The sequence below is a fragment of the Myotis davidii genome, unplaced genomic scaffold (genome assembly GCF_000327345.1).
Source record: "Myotis davidii unplaced genomic scaffold, ASM32734v1 scaffold6, whole genome shotgun sequence".
NCBI classification, from domain to species: Eukaryota; Metazoa; Chordata; class Mammalia; order Chiroptera; family Vespertilionidae; genus Myotis; species Myotis davidii.
The window spans coordinates 4,334,194-4,356,839 of NW_006383011.1; the positions used below are offsets into that span (position 1 = coordinate 4,334,194).

Consider the following 22,646-nt stretch of genomic DNA (forward strand, 5'->3'; position numbering starts at 1 on the left):
CTCCCCCCCACCCCTGCCTTGAGTGTGACAGGGGGCGGTGCCCCAACCCTCCAATCGGCCCTACCCTGAGCGTGACTGGGGGTGGCATCACAACCTCTCGATCGCCCTGCTCTGTGCATGACAGGGGGCGGCACCCCAACTCCACAATTGGCCCTGCTCTGAGCCTGACCAGGGGCTGCACCTAGGGATTGCGTCTGCCCTCTGCCACCCGGGAGCAGGCCTAAGCCAGCAGGGCATTATCCCCCGAGGGGTCCCAGACTGAGAGAGGGCACAGGCCAGGCTGAGCGACCCCCCTTCCCCCCCCGAGTGCACAAATTTCTGTGAACCGGGCCTCTAGTATAAAATAAATATCAAAAATATAAGTCTTTGTTTTACTATGGTTGCAAATATCAAAAAATTTCTATATGTGACATGGCACCAGAGTTAAGTTAGGGTTTTTCAAAATACTGACACACCAAGCTCAAAAGGTTCGCCATCACTGCTTTAGCCCATAAACATTTTCTTAAAATGTGTTTTTATTGATTTTAGAGAGAGAGGAAGGGAGGGGGGATGGAGGGAGAGAGAAGGGGGGGGAGAGAGAGACATCAATGTGAGAGAGAAACATTGATCAGTTGCCTCCTGTATTCACCCTGCCTGGGGATTGAACCCACAACCTGGATATGTGCTCTGACCAGGAATCAAACCAGGGACCTTCTGAAGGTAATTAAAGAAGACCTTAATAAATGAAGAAAGATTCTTTGTTCACATTTAGGTCTATAATCTATCTTGAGTTAATGTTTGGGTATGCTGTGAAGTATGAATTGGGGCTCATTTTTTCCACAAGGACATCTGGATGCTTTAGCATCACTTGTTGAAAATACTTTCTTTTCTTCACTGAATTATACTGTACTTTTGTTGAAAATCAATTGCCAAATATGTTTGGGTTTTTCAGGACTCTCTGTTTTGTTCCATTAATCTGTTATATGCCAATACCACAGTATCTTAATTATCATAGCTTTAAGTAAATCTTAAAGAAAATCTTGATGTAAGGTAGTATTAGAATAATAATTCTTCTCTTTTTCAAGATTATTTTAGTTATTCAGGTTGCATTTCCAAATATATTTTAGAATTAGCTTTTCAATTTTTATTTTTTAAAAAGCCTGGTAGGAATATTAATGGCATTGAGTTGAATTACAGATCAATGTGAGTACAAATGACATCTTAACAATATTTTTTTTAAATATTTTTTATTGATTTTTTACAGAGAGGAAGGGAGAGGGATAGAGAGTTAGAAACATCTATGAGAGAGAAAAATCGATCAGCTGCCTCCTGCACATCTCCTTCTGGGGATGTGCCCGCAACCCAGGTACATGCCCTTGACCGGAATCGAACCTGGGACCCTTCAGTCCGCAGGCCAACGCTCTATCCACTGAGCCAAACCGGTTTCGGCGACATCTTAACAATACTGCCTTCTAACATGTGAACAAAGAATTTCTTTCCATTTATTAATTTCTCTCATTAATTACTTTTAGTAATGTATTATAGTTTTTCACATCTTTTATTTCTAAGAAGGCTATGTTATGTTTAGCCTCCATTACAAATGAAATTTTTTTTCCAAATGTTAGTTGTTCATATATAAAAATATATATTTTCCTACATTGATCTTGTGTCCTGTGCTGGGCTAGGATTTCCAGAATAATGTTGACTATAAGTGGCGAGAGCAAATATCCTTGCCTTGTTTCCAATCTTAGGAGGAAAGTGTTCAGGGTTTCACCATTAGGTATGATGTTAGCTGCAGCTTTCCACAGATGCTTTTATCAAAATGAAGATAATTCCCTTACAATAAAACTTTGCTGAGAAACTTGGTATTGAATTTTGTCAAATGTTCCTTTGAGATAATTATATGGTTTTACTCCTTCTATTAATATGGTTAAACCAATCTTGCATTCCTAGGACAAATCCTCAGCAAATACTTATTGGTACTTAAAATATTATTTGTCTCCTCGTTCCTACCCTAAGTAAATATTGGAGAGCTTCTAACTTCTTCAGATTTCACTTCCATTCTGACTCTGTGAAATGGGCTCTCAGTATTTGCAGAATTCTAAGTCCTGAGGGGGATGACAGAGAATGTTCAGCTGTCATTAGTAAAAACAAAGCAGCATTACAGTTTAAGAGTGAAACAGAAAGTAGGATAAATTTATAATCTGTATCTTCTGCCACTTCTATTCTCTGAGGTGACACATATTTGAGACCTGAACAATCGGATGAGATATTCTTGCTGACTCCAGTCTCTTATTCTAGGTCTCAAAATCCTTTAAAAAGGAGGTAGCTGTGGTGCCTTAGCCTTTTAGCTCAAAAAATCAGAAATAACCCCATCTCTCTGTTTCTACCCTACTTTCCACCTAACAAACAGATGAAGTATTCCAGAAATTCTCATTCTTTACACAGATCTCCAGAATATGTTGCCTTTTTAAAAACTTTATAGAGTCGACAATAATCCTATGACTACAGGGTATATGCTCAGGTAAAAACCAGAAGCAAATTAATGGATGTATTCTCCTACCATAGTCCCAAGTTTTATTCTAAGGAACCTTCAAATGAAAGGAGGGAGACCTACTTATGGTCATTCACAGCCTTAGTAAGTAGAACATTTAATCTCAGAGGGCTGAGTCATGCCATAATCAACTCTAGCTCCTCAAATATGAACTGTTCCTTGAAGGTAGCCAGTATATCACTCTCTCTTCCTCCCCCTAAATTAACTTTACCAACTAAAAGAAAAAGATGAACAAACAACAGGCACATTACTTATGGTAAAAATGAATCCTGATTTATAAATTGCATCAGGATGGGAGGACTCTAAATGGAAGGCCATAGTTTCAACTTCTCTGATTATAGAGACTTAATAACTGGGCATGTCCCTTATGCGGACCTGAGAAATTATGCTTATCAAACTGTTACAAACGATTTCAGCTCTTGAACAGCATAAAGATTCTAAGGTAATCCATGACGTAACTATGTGGCTCTTGTCCCCTTGTACTGAAGTTATCATGTGAGTCCAGAGGTCAAAGAATAGCACGTGGGCTGCTGTGAGGACCCCAGTAAAAGATGAATGCTCTGCTGTCATAGTGTTTCCTGTCCAATATCCTTCAGTGGTTCTCAACCTTCTGGCCCTTTAAATACAGTTCCTCATGTTGTGACCCAACCATAAAATTATTTTCATTGCTACTTCATAACTGTAATGTTGCTACTGTTATGAATCATAATGTAAATATCTGAAATGCAGGATGGTCTTAGGCGACCCCTGTGAAAGGGTCGTTCAATCGCCAAGGGGGTCGCGACCCATAGGTTGAGAACGGCTGTAAGTGAATCTAATGCAAGTTTGACCTATTCAGGTCATGAGAGTCTGAATGTGTGGTGAAGCCTGCAGAGAATATTTGGTGATCTCTGCAACAACTACAGATATAACAGGGAAGCAAGTGTCTGATAATATCTGGTTTCCCTGATAATGTTTTGCTATAAACTGTTTCAGTTAAACCTGATTTTCTGAGCTGTATTCAATAGGACTTTGACATTTATGCAGGAGTCTCTCTTTCTCTTCTTGTTTGTTCAAATATTCAACACGCTTACCAATGATGATCATATTACCAAAGTTTGGTTCAAGCACTGTGAGGTTGCTGTATAGATGGAGATACCCATTATTTTGAAACCATAAACAATATCTAATACAGGCTACAGTGTTATAAAATTTCATGATTATGAAAGTAAACTTTTCATTAAAAGGCTTTGTTTCTTTAACACCAAGATCTATCACTCCCACTATATTTCAGTTATTTTTCCAATTGCAATTCAAAATTCCCTTGCCCATTCACTGGTGCTACACTTCTGTAGAATGCAGCTATACATGTAGCATCAATAAAAGCTTCCTGCCTAAGAGCCAGTCCCAAAATGTTTACAGTTAGCCATGAATTCTGCCTCAGACAGAAAAGGGTAGAGACGTTTGATTAGTCCAAGTAGAGATACAATGAATTTACTTTTCTTTTAGAAAAGACTGTAATTTCAGAAGATATATTATGTTAATTACTACTGCCTTATAGCAATGTTCCATAAGAAATCACTGACTACATGAATAGCCTCTAGGTGTCAACCTAAGAGATACACAAAATAATTGTAACGATCTGTTTCTTCAAGAAGGTTGCAACTTAGTTGGGTAATAATATACCTATATAATTTTATTGATATAATGTGATTGCATTTTTTATGTATTTACATTGCAATATAAAGATATAATATAGGAAGAATCTAAAGTAATCATTCCTTCCTTTTAAAAAACTGTGTCAACAATTTCAGAGCAGAAAGGATGAGTGACTGTAAGCTGTGCTTTAAGTTATTGCCACTTTAGCTGGTAAATAAAAATACCCATACTTTATTTGTACCATGTTTACAAAACATTTGTTTTGTTTACTTCAGCTATTATTTTAACAGTACTGCTGTTAATTTTGTAATATATTTATTATCTTAAAACTACTTTACTCAAACATTTCTATAGTAGTAGTGCTGATGCTTAACAAAATAATTCTTGAAAGTTAATAACTTTGAAATGGAATTTGCATGTGCTATAAAAATGCAACTTACGACACCAAACAACTGCCATGAAATGCTGTGCTATTAAGTGACTGAACTCTGAAAATATAATAGAAAATACAGATGGAAAAAATGCAACATCAAAGCAAAAATTTATTACAATAATTATGGATTTACTTAGAATGTGCATCTAATCACCCATGGTCCCCATCTATATTTGCTCCTTCAATACACATTTTACATTCATTACTTTGGAAAACTAGTCTTGAATTATTTAAGGTTTGAATTATGTGTCTCCTCCTGATCCCATTCCTTCAATAAAATGGGACCACACTACCCTGTATAAGGTAGTACATGATTAAAGGTAAAAATGAATTCAATAAGATAATAAGCCAGAGTTATCAATATGGGCTAAAATAGGAGGGAAGCCCCAATTCATTTACTTATGACCTTTCAGTTAACATATATTAAATACTCAATATGTTCTAGACAATGTGCTAAAAGCTAGAGATGAAAAAAAGGATTAGAACATAGTATTTCATAAAATAGGGAAAAGAAATATACTGTATAAATAATGGTAACATTCCCAAGAAATATTAAATCATCACAAATTATATTAAACCAATTTTTTCAATTAGAACTGAAGAATTTTAGACTATCTAAAAAGAAGTTACTCCTTTTGCAGAAATTTTTAAAAATAAGGTATATTTAGGGGTGTTGCCATTTTTTGATTGGATTGTTTATCTTCTTCTTTTTGTTAAGTTGTATGAGTTCCCTGTAAATGTTGGAGATTAAACCCTTATCAGAGATAACATTGGCAAATATGTTCTCCCATGAAGTGGGCTTCTTGTTGTTTTGTTGATGGTTTCTTCTGCTGTGCAGAAGCTTTTTATTTTGAAATAAAAATAAAACTAGTCCCTAGTTTCCATTGCTCTAGGAGCTGTATCAGTGAAGATATTGCTTTGGCATATGTCTGAGATTTTGCTGCCTACGGATTCCTCTAAGATTTTTATGGTTTCCCAAAACTAGAACCACCGATTAGAAAGGATAGATGCACACCTATGTTCATAGCAGCACAATTTACAATAGCTAAGATTTGAAAACAGCCTAAGTGCCCATCAGCAGATGAGTGGATTAAAAAACTGTGGTACATCTACACAATGCAATACTATGCTGCTGTAAAAGGAAGGAACTCCTACCATTTGCAACAGCATGGATGGAACTGGAGAGCATTATGCTAAGTGAAATAAGTCAGTTGGAGAAAGATAAATATCACATGATATCACTCATTTGTGGAATATAATGAACAACATAAACTGATGAATAAAAACAGATCCAGAGACAGAGAAGCATCAATCAGACCGTCAAACCTCAGAGGGAAGGCAGGGGAAGGTGGGGGGAAAGGGGAGAGATTAACCAAAGGACTTGTATGCATGCATATTAGCCTAACCAATGGACACAGACACTAGGGCAGTGGTGGCGAACCTATGACAGAGGTGACATGCGAACTCATTTTTTTGGATTTTAAAAAATAAGGTATGCCCTAACCGGTTTGGCTCAGTGGATAGAGCGTGGGCCTGCGGACTCAAGGGTCCCAGGTTCAATTCCCGTCAGGGGCATGTGCCTTTGTTGCGGACACATCCCCAGTAGGGAGCGTGCAGGAGGCAGCTAATCAATGTTTTTCTCTCACCGATGTTTCTAACTCTCTATCCCTCTCCCTTTCTCTCTGTAAAAAATCAATAAAATATATTTAAAAAATAAGGTATATATGTATGTTTAAGAAATAATGGTTGCTATGGTATGAATGTCTGTGTCTCCCAAAATTCATATGTTGAAATCCTAATTCCCAATGTGATAGTATTAGGAGATGGGTCCTTTGGACAGTGTGATTAGGTCATGACAATGGAGCCCTTATGAATGAGATTAATGCTCTTATAGAAAAGGCCCAAAAGAACAACCCTGCCCATTTCCACAATATGAGGAATACAATAAGGAGTCTGTGACCCAAAAGAGGGATCTCATAAGAACATGGGAGCACCCTTCAGACCTCCAGCCACCAGAACTGTGAGAAATACATTTCTGCTGTTTATAGGCTATCCAATCTATTGTATTTTGTTACAGCAGGCCAAATGAACTAAGACAATGAACTATAAAATCTAATTATTATTGAATGCCTTCATTAAATCTGTATTTTCCTTAAAAATGTCCTTTCTTTTCCTTTCAACCAGCACAGAACTTGTGACATACTGTTATCACTAATTTTTCCTATTATTATGATTAAAACAATACAATATAGCTCAAAACAGCTATGTAAATGTGTAGATATTTTATTCCTACTAATGGTACTAATGTCTAACTGATATTTAGTTTTAACTAAAAGCCATTAACAAAGAACAAACTATCCTCCACTTAAAAGATTAAATTATATCCCACTGGAATTATAAAAACTCATGCTATAAAAAAAATGCCTGCATTTGTAAATGGTATAGTATTAGCATAAAGAATGGAGTGGTCAAGCTTAAGTGGGGAGTTGGCATGAAAGGCTTCTCAGACTATGTGGCAACAGAATTAAAATTTGAAGGACAGGCAGAAGGTCACTGGTGGTGGTAGCAGAAGAACACGAACTTGAAGTACTCCAGCTAGCCAAATAAAACAGAGATCTCAAAGACAGGAAAGACATGGCATTTTAAAAATAGTTATATAATTGGTGCTGACATCATTTAAACATAATGCAAATGTCAGCATTAATTATTGGGGGTGGGGAGGGGGAGATCCCAAAATGTTATTGAAATAAAAATAATAGCCAGAAGGGGCTAGAGGAGGTGTTGTAATTGATCAGTATGCCTTATTTAATCATTCTTGTCTTGAAATTTTGCCTGATGTATATATATTTAGTGCTTTATTTTCACTCCAATAATAAAGGCATATCATCAATTCCTTAAGTGTGATAGCCAGATTGCCAATAAGTACTTATTGACCAATTAATACAAAGAGGTTCTAATCACTTAACATTTTAGTAGTTTGATCAAACCAACTATAATGAATAATTGCATGGAAGCTTCTAGATATAAGATAAAACATCCATGCACTAGGAGAAGGTAGCTAATGCAAATTCTCATTTCTTTCTTTATAAAACAGCGGTTCTCAACCTGTGGGTCACGACGCCTTTGGCAGTTGAACGACCCTTTCACAGGGGTCGCCTAAGACCATCCTGCATATCAGATATTTACATTACGATTCATAAAAGTAGCAACATTACAGTTATGAAGTAGCAATGAAAATAATTTTATGGTTGGGTCACAACATGAGGAACTGTATTTAAAGGGCCAGAAGGTTGAGAGAACCACTGTTATAAAGGATTCATTCGTACATTGACAAAATAAGTATGAATATATTCAGGCTACTTTATATTATAATTAGTAGTTCTAGTAAAGTTCTATGTATTTTTCTTTTTTAGTATTTTATTGATTTTTTACAGAGAGGAAGGGAGAGGGACAGAGAGTTAGAAACATTGAATAGCTGCCTCCTACACACCCCCTACTGGGGATGTGCCCACAACCAAGATACATGCCCTTGACCAGAATCGAACCTGAACCTTTCGGTCCACAGGCCAACGCTCTATCCACTGAGCCAAACCGGTTACGGCAGTTCTATGTATTCTTAACTAAACTTGGACATGATCTTAAACTGGACATAACATGAAATTTGTTATTACCAGCAACATGCAAAGTTTTCAGAGAGCTAAATGGAATATCCTATATAATAAAAGCGTGATATGCAAATTGAACGAATGGCTGAACAGCGGAACAACCTTCCAGATGACCATCCGGATGACCACGCTATGACACCCACTGGTACCAGGCCAGCCAAGGCGGTGTAATGCGATTGGTCAGGGGCCCGGCCATCGCCCCATGATCACCCTGCAGAGGGAGGCCCAGGCCACCAACTCGCGGGGCAATCAATGAGGGGGCTCCATGATCGCCCCAAAGAGGGAGGCCCAGGGCACCAATCGGTGGGCTGCAGCAGGTGGGCAGGGTCTCCCTTAGCGAGGGAAGCCTGGATCCCGGGTGCCGGAGGGAAGCCTGTGCCAGCAGCCAGGTGAAGGAAGGCCTACTTTTGCACCAATTTAATGCATCGGGCCTCTAGTTACATTATAAAGGCTTAAGAAAGAAAAAATGCCTTGTTAGTGAAACTGTGTTTCCTGGGAAATAAGAATAAGCTTTCAACTTTACAAAAAAAAAAAAAAAAGATAAACTTACAGCTTAATAAAACCAACCTGTAATTTTTGCTGCCTTTTCCTCTTGGTCCACTCGGTTCTCATCATCTTCTTCATTATCTTCTTCAAAGTCATCTAAATTCCCAATATCAGCCTGCTTCATACTCATCAAACTAGCCAAACTTTGCATGTCTTCATCCCTACATCAATGATTTATAATATAATACATAGTTCATTAAGTGACATTACTTGAAAAAGAACTGATGCTTAAAAAAATATTAATATACTCCTTTTTTGTACATTAATAATTCTTCTTAAAGCTATATAATACTATTGAAAACTCTAAACACCCATTTATTAACTTTTAAACAACATGTTTAATTAGTAAAAAGCAAACAGAATTAAAAACTAACTGGTTAGGAGTTACATTAATTCTGTGCTGCAGACATATGGAAGACTAGAATTTTCTCTATGGGATTAAAGTAGGGTTTCCTAACCATGAAGTCCGCAAACAAAAACTTGTTTCATAAAACAAGGAGATAATTGGCAAATCAGATGAGATCTAGACTTTAAAATATTAAAATTTTCATAAGGAATTAAAATAGAAATTCTTAATCTGAAGTCCATGAACCCTTTTGGTTTTGTGAACTAGAAGAAAAAGAAGTAGAATAAAGCCCTGTAAATTATATTTAAATCTTATTTAAAGGTGCATTTTTCTGAAAGAGGCTATACTTGTTCAAAAGTTAAAGAATTAATGTAATACAAAATGCACCTTAAGACAAAGTCTAGTCTTTTTAAGAATTACAAGATAGAGCCCTGACCGGTTTGGCTCAGTGGATGGAGCATCAGCCTGTGGACTGAGGGGTCCCAGGTTTGATTCAGGACCAGGGCATGTGCCTTGGTTGCGGGCACATCCCCAGTGGGGGGTGTGCAGGAGGCAGCTGATTGATGTTTCTCTCTTATTGATGTTTCTAACTCTCCCTTCCTCTCTGTAAAAAATCAATAAAATATATTTTTTAAAAAAAAGAATTACAAGATAGAAAATGACTTGGATTGATTATAAGTTGGACCACATAGTTGATAAATGTTTTTATATTGAAGTATTTAAAATATAAATTTATAAAATTTACATTAGAATAGAAATGAAAAGAAAAATTAAAAACTGTAAACATAAAAAATTTAAGTTTTCCTGATCTATCATTTTAATCTTAAATTTCAAACAAACTACAGTGAATGAAACATATTCCTAACATGTCATATATAAACTAAATTTCAATCAGGTATACTTCCTCAAAACTCAGAAAGCCAAATTAAAACATTTTCTCATGTTTTTAGCACAATACAATAAAAAACACACATACTAAAATCTCTTTTGTAAACATTCATTTTTCTAAATATAATAACTTTGCAGACTAAACTGGTTTTTTGAAATTCTTTGCATTTTATCTCATATAAGCTTAGAATTAAGATAATTTCCCCATTTTAAAATAAGTTAGTAACACAAAGTCTGCATGAACAAAAAAAGTTATGTTACATTATATGAATGCCTTACAAGTTGCTCAGCTATCAATGGGGATAATTTCAAGATATATTATTCTTAAAATGCTAATTTGCTTAATTTTACCTATTTAATTTCCTCATATTTTAACCCTGAACAGTTTTCTTTGGGAAAGGTAAGGAGGAAAGAGGGAATTTAGAGTGTTTGAGAGAATGCTTCACTCAAACTGAGATACTTGGTTTGACTGAATTTCCTCTCACATATATTTCTGTGAACGGTACTGACTCACTTACTGCTCGGCCCACTGGAAAGGAGTCCACCTTCAAAGGATCTTCTCTGATTTTGTTTTCTCTCTTCTTTCTCTATTTCCTTACCTTTCTTTTTGGCCTGGATTTCAGGGTAAGGTCTTTATTTTTAATTTCTCAACATTTGTAATGTTTATATGTGCCTTTTCCCCCTCACCTTTTAAGTCAAGGTGTAAAATTTACATTTCCATCTTCACTCCAAATAGGTACTAACGGTTTCACTATACCCCAAACATACACTTACCCCATGACTTAACTAGAGTGAATGTTACTTTTTTTTTTTTTACCTGTCTTAGGTATGTTCACCTCATTTTATCCAGCTATAATGTTAAGTCTTTTAGGAGACTAGAACTGGGTATAGAAATTATCTTCATGCAATGCCTAGTCAGAGCTTTAGGAGTGATTTTTGAAAAGGATAGTGATTATAACAAAGTGTGTCTACCTGTACACCTTGCTATACAGTTTTTGGAAGGCTGAGCCAAAAAACATGAACTGGCAAAGGTTCCTTTAATTCTTTCATTACTCTTATCCTAAACTTTTCATTCTGGGTTCCTCTCATATCTCAGCTGAACCAAACAGCTCCACAAATTGAACTGTCTGTATTTCAGAGTACAGCCACTTATACTGAAGACACCAAAATATATATATAAAAAAAATGTATGATATACTATGATATACAATATAAAATTTGAAACTTTCTGTAATCACTTTTATATTATTGTTCATTCTCTAGAGTCATGAGAGGCTATAAATAACAAGGAGTTGATTTAATTCAGCCTCTGAAACAAAGAATGGCAAGTATGATTGGTATGTGGTAGGATGTTCTCAACTGTTGCCAATATACTGAGTCCAAAGCTATAAACCTACAGTGTTTTAAAACACACTCTGAAGCAGATTTTTGGACAAAATAAACTTACGTGGCTTTTCCTTCCCGGAGGAAAATGCAAGATAATGAAAACTGGAGAGTGGCAGATACAACTTTTTTAGATAATGGCTTGAATTTTAACTTGACATCAGTCTGAGTTGGCATAGGGCTTGCATACTGTTTCATGTTGATGCTGCTAGTAGCAAGAGCTTTCCTTCGACCAGAAGGAGATTCCTAGAAGATAAAGAATAATTATGTTATTTGGAGTCATTTATTTTATAACCAAATATTTTAAAATATAATTTTAAAAATATGATTAAACAACAATTGAGACTTCCTTCTCCAATGAATTCCTGTAACATAATAATGAAATAAAATTGTAATGAGTTTATCACAACTTTTACATATGTAAGGCAGATATAAAATTGGAGAGAGCTGACACAGGCAAAAATTGGGGAAGACTTAACAACCCTCAATAACTCAGGAAAGGAAACTAGAACAGAAAGTCTCCAGGGCCCCTGTAAAAAGCACAGGGGCAGGTATCAAAGTTCTCAATAATTGTTTTCCTTCCTTTGATTATACTTAATATAACCTATCTACATTATAATGTAAAAGTAATGATATTAGGTTACATTAACCTAATTAACCTTTCTGAATGCCTGTACTTTTTAAGGAAACACCCAGCCTTGGTAACATTTTACCTCATTCTGCCTATAAATACTGAATTCTATCCTATACTTTCAGCCTTATTTCTTCCTGGGCCCTTTTCTAATCACTCTAGTCTATAGTTCTCTCTCTTTCTTAAGATCACATATAGCAAGGAACAAACAGTTGGTTTCTCCGATCCTATGCCAGTGGCAGACACTGCTAAGCAAACCCAGAAGATATAAAAATTCTTCTCCACATAGCAATTGCCAATTCATCAAAAATAGAACACAAAATGAAACCTATTTGCTATCAAAAGTATTTAACATTCCATTAATAAACTATCTTATTTCAAAATTATCCTTTATAGAATAATAGCATAGGAGAACAATGATAACAGGACAGCAAAATAATGATTGGGTATTAAGTATGAAAAAGACAAGGTGTCAATTCTGGAGAAATGCTATAATGAATAAGACATAATAATTCCTGATTATGTGTTCTAATGGCAAGGGAAAATTTTATTTTTTTAATTAATTTTATTGGTGTGGCACTGGTTAATATCATATGGGAAATTTTAGGACAATTTGTAAATAATGTAAATCAGGGGTCATACCATCATTAATGTAACCAGAAGTCATAAACTAGCATTTCGTAGAGTTTATTGGTCTGAGAGTTCAGACCTAAAATAAGGCTTAATTTCCAAACTACATGATCTTGAGCCTCAGTAACCTTCCCTATAAAATAAGGAGATTACACAAATCCATTCAAGCTCTACATTGGTTTTCTATAAAATTACTTAATTTTCCAACCAAGGCAGGAAAAACTACCATTATCATTTGAATTATTTAATAAATCTTTATTTGTCCTATGATTGACATACTTGTCTAAAATTAGGATATAATAATTTAATCAAAACACTGAAACAGCCTTTTAAAAATTTTTGACATTTCTACCAGCAGAACAAGTAAAAAATGTAATGTAACATCCCTAAAGAATACCTTGTTTTAAAATGTGGTCTTATCTGTCAGATTATGCACAGCAATATTATACAGAACTATTAGTGCATGTAGATACCTTATGAATGAATTTCAAAAAGCATCAAGCACTTGAGAAGGATTTAGGTTCTCTCAGAAGAAATACTTAAGAATATGCAAATACCCTCAACTGAATCAAGTTGAACAGATGTGACTATCCCAAACAATACAAGTGATCTTTCCCTGGTCCCTATTATCAATCAAAGAATAAGATTAAGGTCCAAGGTTCTGACAATGTGCAAAATGAAAAAGTATAATCAGGGAGTATCAACTGATTACACTGATATGAACAATAATCTCTTATTGTACATTTTGAATAGCTAACACTTCTACATATAATATACGACTTAAAACCTCTTTTGAAAGCATAACATACAAAGTGCCACATATTATTTTCAGATTTTGTTAAACATCTGTTTCATAAATTATGACATTGATCCCTTAATAGTAATTATCTAATTTTATAACCAAACTAGAGGCCCAGTGTACGAAATTTGTGCACAGGTAGGGGGGGTGTCCCTCAGCCCGGCCTGCACCCTCTCACAATCCAGGACTGCTGGCTTCTAACCGCTTGCCTGCCTGCCAGCCTGATCGCCCCCTAACTGCTCCCCTGCCAGGGCGATTGACGCCTAACTGCTCCCCTGCCGGCCTGATTGTCCCCAACTGCCCTACCCTGACGGCCTGGTCACCCCCAACTGCCGTTCCCTGCTGGCCTGTTCGCCCCCAACTGCCTCCCCTGTCGGCCATCTTGTGGTGACCATCTTGTGACGATGTCACGCGACACCATTTAGGCCAGCCGTTCTCAACCTGTGGGTCGCGACCCCTTTGGCAGTCGAACGACCCTTTCACAGGGGTCGCCTAAGACCATTCTGCATATCAGATTATTTACATTACAATTCATAACAGTAGCAACATTGCAGTTATGAAGTAGCAACAAAAACAATTTTATGGTTGGGTCACAACATGAGGAACTGTATTTGAAGGGCCAGAAGGTTGAGAACCACTGATCTAGGCTTTTAATATATAGGATAATAAAACAATAAAATGTAAGATAACTTGGAAATGCACATAATTTTGAAAGCCCAATTTAAGGATGATTCCTGCAAAATCTAGAGTCTAGGTGATTAACATACTGTTTACTTCATTTTTTAGATAAAAGTTATGCAGAACAGTTTTCTGCTGAACTTAGGGAACTTTTAAGTATTTGGTAATTGGTGTGTCTGAAAAAAACCCACAGGAAATAAAATTATCAAATTCTAAACACAATTAGCTATACTACTTAATCAAAAGCAAAAATTTGCTCAGCAATAACAAAAACAGTGCTTATAAGATTTGGGCAGGTAAGCAGTATACAGTTCTTTTGAGTCTACAATATCCATTCCTGATATTATCACAGGATCTCATTAAAGTCTGTTTCTTTGGGAAAGGGCATCTGAATGGTGTTTCTACTAATTCTTCAGTTAGCTCAGACATTGTTTTCCTGCTTAAAATTAGTTATCACATAGAAAATAGGCTTGAAAAGGGATAGTAATGAGAAGAACATGAGGATCTTTCACAGCTCTAACCCCAGCTCCACAAATCTACACTTTTTATAACCACTGAGTCCAAACCTTTACCCACTCAAGACTGGTATAATTGCTATCAACAATTTTATAAAGAATGAAATAACTGATTGCATTGCTATATGAGCATATCTTTTACATCCTATAGTCCTCTTTAAAGGAGTAAGGGCCAGCCAGGCAGAGAAAGTTTAGAGAGAATTACCGTTATTGATGCCAGAGTCCTAATGCTAACATATTGCATGCAGATTAGACAAGAGGACAAAAATAAGAGAAAAATAGTAAGATAAATTCTTAGAGAAAGGAAATTAGATGACAAAAGTCAATAAGGAGTCATTACATATGTGTAGGTTTAAGTTTCTGCCTCTGTTCCCATGTTTATATGTGTGTTAGTAAATCAGGCAGTATTTTGGGAATTACTTCAAAATCCCTAAAGCAGTTCTTAAACTTTAGGGTTTATTAAAAAACAAAAAATAAAACTAGAAGAGCTTGTTAAAAATTCTGATGCCTATCTCCCATTCCTAGAGATCCTAAATTAGTAAATCTAGAGATGAGTCCTGCGTTTTCTAAATGTACTAGTATTAAGTACTTCCCCTACTCACCACCATCACCCCCCACCCCCAAAAACCCACTACTACCAGATGATTCTGATCTAATTAAATCCAAAATTATACTTTCAGGCCATGGCCAGATAACTCAGTTGGTTGGTTAGAGCATCATCCTGATATGCCAAGGTTTTGGCTCCAATCACCAGTCAGAGTACATACAAAAATCAGCCAATAAATGCATAAGCAAGTGGAACAACAAATTGATGCTTCTCTCTCTCAAATCAATAAATTAAAAATAAAATAAATAAAATCACACTTTCAGAAATAGTTCCCCCTAAGGAAGTTCTTATGTAACATTATTATACTTAAGAAATCTCGCTCTGATTTTTAATACCGTATTTGCTGGCATATAAGACGACTGGGCGTATAAGACGACCCCCTAACATTTCCACTCAAAATACAGAGTTTGTTATATACTCGCCGTTTAAGACTACCCCCTCTTCCGCACACCTTCCACACACCAAATAAAAGGTAAAACAATATCAGATTTGATTTTAACATTTTAATTTATATTCAAATGCTTATGACATGCAGGAAAACTGTCACAAGGCTGTATGTAATCAAACATATACATAAAACAGTGCAAGTTTATTACCGGTAAGCATACCGGTAATTCACTAAAGAAAACACACTCTATAGACTGGTACCGTAGATGCTTCTCAGGAACACAGGCAAGCAGCCCACAACCTAGAGGGACTGTCAATGATAGAAGTAAGATAACAAATAGAGGTAGAGAGCAAGTGCCGGGCAAGTCCCTAGCAACATCAGCATCTCCCTGGGACCTCACTAGTGCGCAAGTGCGAGCTCTTCAACATTCTAACAGGCACCATGATAGCGCAAAATCGCGAATCTTCAATGCATATGTAAAGAAATATACGGTAACCCGAATTTACCACACTCGCAAAATCGCACACAGCCAACCATACACCCAGTATGGTATCGCGATTCGTGATTTTGCGCTATCATACTGGGTGTATGGTCGGCTGTGTGCGATTTTGTGAGTGTGGTAAAATCGCATAACAGCAAAATCGCATAACAGCCGAGCATACACCCAGCAGCGCTGCTGATGCCTGAACGGTATGTGGAATGAAGTGGGCGGGCATCGGGAGGCCACTATGGCACGGGGCAAGCACTATGGGCAGTCTATCTGAAGTGTACCTGGCGTATAAGACGACCCCCCACTTGGAGGCATATTTTTCAGGGCCAAAAAATCGTCTTATACGCCGGCAAATACGGTAACTATTCTCATTGTTATAAAAAAGAATCAACCAATATGTATTTCCATTTCTTTGAAATCCAGCCTACTGTATGTGGCACCAGCACTTATTCACTGTTTTACCTTTGGCATATTTCTTCATGTATCTGAACCTCAGTTTCATACTCCCACATTGGTAAATATTTTTAAATGTTGGACGATACCAAGTGTTAATAAGAACAATGCAAACTCTCTTACACTGCAGGAGAGAATTTCAACTGATCAGGCACTTGGAGGGTAATTTGACATTACCTTGTAAAGTTGAACACATATACCTTACAACTCAGCAATTCCCATCCTAGTAGTATATCCTATAAAAATCCTTGGGACAACATATGAGCATTTAGCGTATAGTAGGTGCTTAATGAATAATATTTACTATAAATATTTGTGAGCCATTAAACATGGTTTATTACACTAATATTACAAATAGTCTATCCAGAATCAGCAATGTTGAAATGAGGAAAACAAATGCAGAAAGCCATGCAGGATGTTTGTTTTAAAGTAATGTCTCTAGTTAAGTAGTTACTACAGCAATGTAGCAATGTAGTTATTAAAATTTATGCATGGACCCCCCTACATTCTTGCTAGACCTAAAATAAATTTTCCACCTCAATATATTCTCACTGTTATTCAAGTGTTTACAATACAAGCAATAGATGAATGTTTCCTCTGTACAGCATAAAATAAAGATTTTATAATAACTAATAAGGAATTAACTGATTATAACATGAATAACTACATTCTCATGATTCCTCTCCTTATTTTCATACTTCAAGAGTCTTTGGCCTGGCCGATGTGGCTCAGTGGCTGGGCATCGACCCATGAACCAATTGGCCTTGATACTGTGGTATGTACCAAGTTGTTGTTATTATTTTTTAGAAATGACAAGGTATTGGGCATCTTTAGGTTAAATTTGATTGAACAGTACCAGGAAACAAATATGATAATTTTCTGTTAAGGATGGTATAAAGTGTTTTTGCATTAGGGTCACATTCCGGTTCCATTCCGGTCAGGGTACATGCCTGGGTTGTGGGCTTGATCCCCAGTTGATGGCATATAAGAGGTAGTTGATCGAAGTTTATCTCTATCCCTTTCCCTTCCTCTCTTTCTAAAAATCAATAAAAACCTATTTTAAAAAATATTTTTTAAAAGAGTGTCTTTGGCTATTTGTGACCTGTTATTCTTCCAAACTTGGGTTTCTGCTTTGTGCAACAAGGGGATCTTATTAGACGTTCCATCTTGGGGAAATGGGAGGTGCTAGACTTCTTTGACATCTCCATTCTGATCAAAGAAATAGCCACCAAAACAATGTTCACTTATCTCACATTGACCTAGCCTCTTCAACTTCGCAATTCTTAGTGACTTATTAGGGTTATTTGAGAATTTACTTTATTGGAATTCTTTAATGTGAACCTGTGATCATCAATGCAACCACACCATTCTCTTGTTTTGTCTGTTTAGATGCTATGTCTTAGCGCTGCCATAAACAGATAATGATAAATCATGCTTGCAGCACATGCCAGTCTAGAGACTCACAGTCTAATGCCTGATTCTGTTCATTTTTGTCCACTAGAACTCTAAATTTTGATTCTGTACAACCGAATCAAGGCAACCAAGAAATGAAGTAACAAGCAGACAGAATTCTGAACAGCATTATAAAGTTATGTGACCACATTAATGTTTAAAAGTCTTAGTTATTAGATCTTAGCCTCTATTTTATGACTATGTGAATTATTTCACAGTGAAAAACTAACACACCCAAGTATCTGTGTATATAACCATTTTCTCTATTGACTCAAGAACCAAAATGGTCAAATAAGATAATGTGGAGTTAGAAGGGACCTTTTAAAAGTTTCTTAATCGAACCTGTGACCCTAATGCAAAAACACTTTATACCATCCTTAACAGAAAGTTATCATATTTGTTTCCTGGTACTGTTCAATCAAATTTAACCTAAAGATGCCCAATACCTTGTCATTTCTAAAAAATAATAACAACAACTTGGTACATACCACAGTATCAAGGCCAATAATTTTGCTTTATTAATTCTTTAAAATACTTATTGAGAGCCTATTGTGTGCCTGGTATTCTCTCATTTAACTCTGTGATAACACAAACTTTATTTTCAAATGAGAAAAAGTCAATCTAAAAGTCAAACTAACTTTTCCAAAACTGTGATGCTGGTCCTTTGAGCTGTCACAAGCCCTGCATTTCTCAGGCCGTGCTGAAAAGATCATTGCTTCATCAACAGACCAAACTGGAATACTACAGAATTTAATTTGGAGTCCACGGAGCAATTAACTGCTAAAGCAGACATGTCACAGGGAGTTCTCTCAACCACAAAGACTTAATTAGAAAACACGTCAGCTAAAATAACCAACTTAGATGGTTGGATGGAAGAATTCGGTAGCACAACTGTGAACTGAAAGAATTTAAAAATATGTTTAAATATGTACTCAAAAACATTTATAAAAATATATTTATTTTAGAATGAAATATAACATCTCTCTAAAAAATCCAAATAAAAAACTGCAACCTTCTCAAATAGAGGGAAATTCCAGAGATATATAAAAATACAAGTTAAAGTATTCAAATCAAAGGTCTAAACCAGCTGTAAGTTGTCCATAAAAAAAAGTTATTACAGTGACCCACCTTCAAATTAAGTCTACTACAAAGTTGCTAAAGAGCAGTTATATCAATCCCTACTCCTAAAACCCTAAAAGCTTATTCATACTAATATATATATGTTAACCTTAACTAGGAACTACACTACCAGAATTTTCCATTAGTTTTCAGTAGATGTTCTAAGGGAAATAAGATAATCTGTTAAAGATCTGATACCTGAGGGTTATATCATTCATGGCCAGAATTTGAATGTGTATGCTAATAATGACTCCCAAATCTTCATAACTAGACAGACCTACTCCTGACTTCCAGATCAAAGCATTCAGTGCCCACTATTTATCTTAACTCAACATAGCCAAACTGAACTCATCTCTATTCCTTGTGCTATTTCTCCCCTTAGTTTTCTCCTTCGTGAATTTTACCACATTCCATCAAGCCTCCCAATCCCAGGACTCACCAAAAACTAAGTTTGCTCTAACTGCTAAATCTCTCCAGAATCTGGAAAGCAATTTTCTATCTTCAACGCCACTTTTTCCTAAATTCAAGCATCATCTGTGAACAGACCATTGCTTTACTCTCTGGACTTGTTGCCCTTTCTGTAGGCTCATACACACTTAGATTTCATCTCCCATAACTCTATGAGGGTGATCATCTTTCTTTAATGAGGTATCTTGTTTTCTTATAAGAAAAAAATCATTAAACAAAATTATAAATACATAGGGTAGTATAAAAAAGAACTCAAAACTTTACCCACTAGCTGAAACCACTGTTAATATTTGACAAATTTTCTCATTTTTTAAAAATAGCTTACTATTTGTAAAATCTTATGTTTTTAAGCTTAAAATTATAACCCTGCAAACCTAAATTTTAGAAGTTGCATATCATTCTGAAATATGGTTACAGCACAAATTTACATAAAGTATTCCCTATTAATGAACATTTAAGTCACTTCACATTTGTCATTTAGAACTCATGCTACAATGAACATCTTTTTGTTGTTGTTAATCGTCAATGCTTTTGTTTCCATTGATTTATTCGAGAGAGAAGAAGGGAGAGAGAAAAAGAGGAGGGAGGAAGAGAGAGAGAGATAAATGTGAGAAAGAAACATCGATCAGTTGCCTCCCATCCTCCCATCCACACCCCAACCAGGAAATGGACCCGAAATATTTTTGGTGTAAGGGACAATGCTCCAACCAACTGAGCAAACTGGCAAGGGCTTACTATGATTTTTAAATATATATGCATATATATTGGTTTTGATTTTTATGTAGATAAATCTATGTATATTTTCTTCTGTGATTTCTCCCCCACTGCTTAGAAGCTCAGAAAACTCTTCATCTTCTTTATCACTAATCATAGTGACAATTAAAAAGTCCAGTAATATCTAGTGTTGGTCAGGGTATAGAAAATAGGCATTTCAATCATTTTAGTGGGAACAGAAATAATTATAGTCTATTACGAGGATATTTCTTTAGCACTATCAAAACGAAATAAATATCCCCTTTGACTAAACAACTCCACTTTTGGGAATCTATCCCAGAATCTGAGACTCTACAGTGCATATGTGCATAAATTTCAATGAAGTACTAGTTATAACACCATCAGGTAAACTGAAAACAACCTTACCATGCATTAGCAGAAGATTGGTTAAATCATTATGGTACATCCATTTATACTATGGAAAATTATGCAGCAATTACACACAGTACAGTGAGAAAAGCAAGCACAAAACAATATATCAAGTATGATCCCATTTAAAAACAAAACAGAAATCTACCCACCTCAAACTATATGTGCAAGTAATTTCATGAAAAAATGTGTAGAAGAATTATGAGAGCTTTTTTACTTTATATATTTGTTTATTGTTTAAATATTTTAAAATAATCATCTGTTCACATTTAATATCATGTATTCTAATTTAATACTTGTGCAATTTCTAAAAACTATGTGTGCAGGGCATAGGGGGAGAGGAGCAACAGACATTAAGGAGATAAAGGGAAAATAATTAAACAGGGTTTCTCAAGCACAGAACTATTGATATTTTGAACCAAATAATTCTTTTTTCTTTTTTTGCAGGGGGACTTTCCTATGCATTATGGAATGTTTAGCAACATCCCTGACCTCTACCCACTAGATGCCAGTAGCAAACCTTGGCCCTCTCCCACCAAATCATGATAATCAAGTCTCCAGACATTGCCAGATGTTCCCTAGGGGGCAAAAATGTCCTCCCCATCACATTGAGAACCACTGAATTAAGAAATCCAATATTTTGAGAAGCCTCCCTAATTCCTCAACCAGAGTTAGAATTCCCTGCATGTCACCCCATATGACATCAATTACTAGTTTTGTTTCCTTGTTTGTCTCCACCAGACTGTGAGCCTCTTCACAGTTAGTGTTTAGTCTGCTTAATTAGTTATCTCTTAGACTATGTTCCTCAGAATGTGGACTGGGACCCTCTTCATCCATAACACCTAAGATATTTGTTAAAATTCAAAGTCCTGGATCTCACTTAAGATCTAAGAAGCTCCCAAGATGATTCTAATGCATACTACAGTTTGAGAATTACCAGTATATAATAGTTTAGTACAATTCCCTGCATGTGGCAGGTGCTCTGTAATTGTTGAATGAATGCATGGATTCTATTGGTCTCTAGTTAAAAAATGTAAAACTAACCAATCTACTTGTAAAATTCAAATATATAAACTCTATAAGATAAAAAGGGCAATAAATTATAAAATTTAGTTTAAGCAAATTATGCCACTTAATAACAGACAGGTAATCATGATTCTAAATACTAGCAATAAAATTTACTAAGAATTGTATCAAAAAAATTAAAAGCCAGATCTCAAATCTCTGAAGAACACCAATGAATAACTAAACTGATTACATGTATTTTTATTTGTTGCTCAAATATATTTTGAAACACATTTTTAAAAGTTTTAAAACACAGTGAAAAGTGGCATGTAGCCCTGACTGGTTTGGCTCAGTGGATAGAGCGTCGGCCTGCGGACTGAAAGGTCCCAGATTCAATTCCAGTCAAGGGCATGTACCTTGGTTGCGGGCACATCCTCAGTAGGGGGTGTGCAGGAGGCAGCTGATCGATGTTTCTCTAATATCGATGTTTCTGACTCTCTATCTCTCTTCCTTCCTCTCTGTAAGAATTCAATAAAATATATATATATTTTTAAAGTGACACGTATAATAATATGTCTTCTCTTTTAAATATTTAACAACATTCCTGTTATGATATCTGTAATCCAACCAGAATAGATGGTGTGATAGGTATGAATTTGTAAGTTAGTTTAGTTAAACTTCAACTTCAGGGGCAGTCAAATGTCCTAGCTGAGAAACCACATGAAGGGGAGCATTGTATCAGACAGCTACCCTCTAGAGCAGTGGTTCTCAACCTTCTGGCCCTTTAAATACAGTTCCTGCCGAAACCGGTTTGGCTCTGTGGATAGAGCGTCAGC

General features: G+C 35.9%; 1 protein-coding gene across 9 annotated transcripts in view; it reads right to left on the reverse strand.

Annotated features, from left to right (window-relative positions):
• The window catches only part of EHBP1 (EH domain binding protein 1), a 310,384-nt gene that overhangs the window by 190,866 nt on the left and 96,872 nt on the right, over window positions 1-22,646 (reverse strand). For all 9 annotated transcript variants that reach the window (XM_006778555.2, XM_015557898.1, XM_015557897.1 and 6 more), the window contains exons 6-7: window positions 11,497-11,678; window positions 8,837-8,976 (exon numbers count right to left, since the gene is read on the reverse strand). In XM_006778555.2, the coding sequence (XP_006778618.1) occupies window positions 8,837-8,976; window positions 11,497-11,678 (322 nt within the window). The remainder of the gene's footprint in view (window positions 1-8,836; window positions 8,977-11,496; window positions 11,679-22,646) is intronic.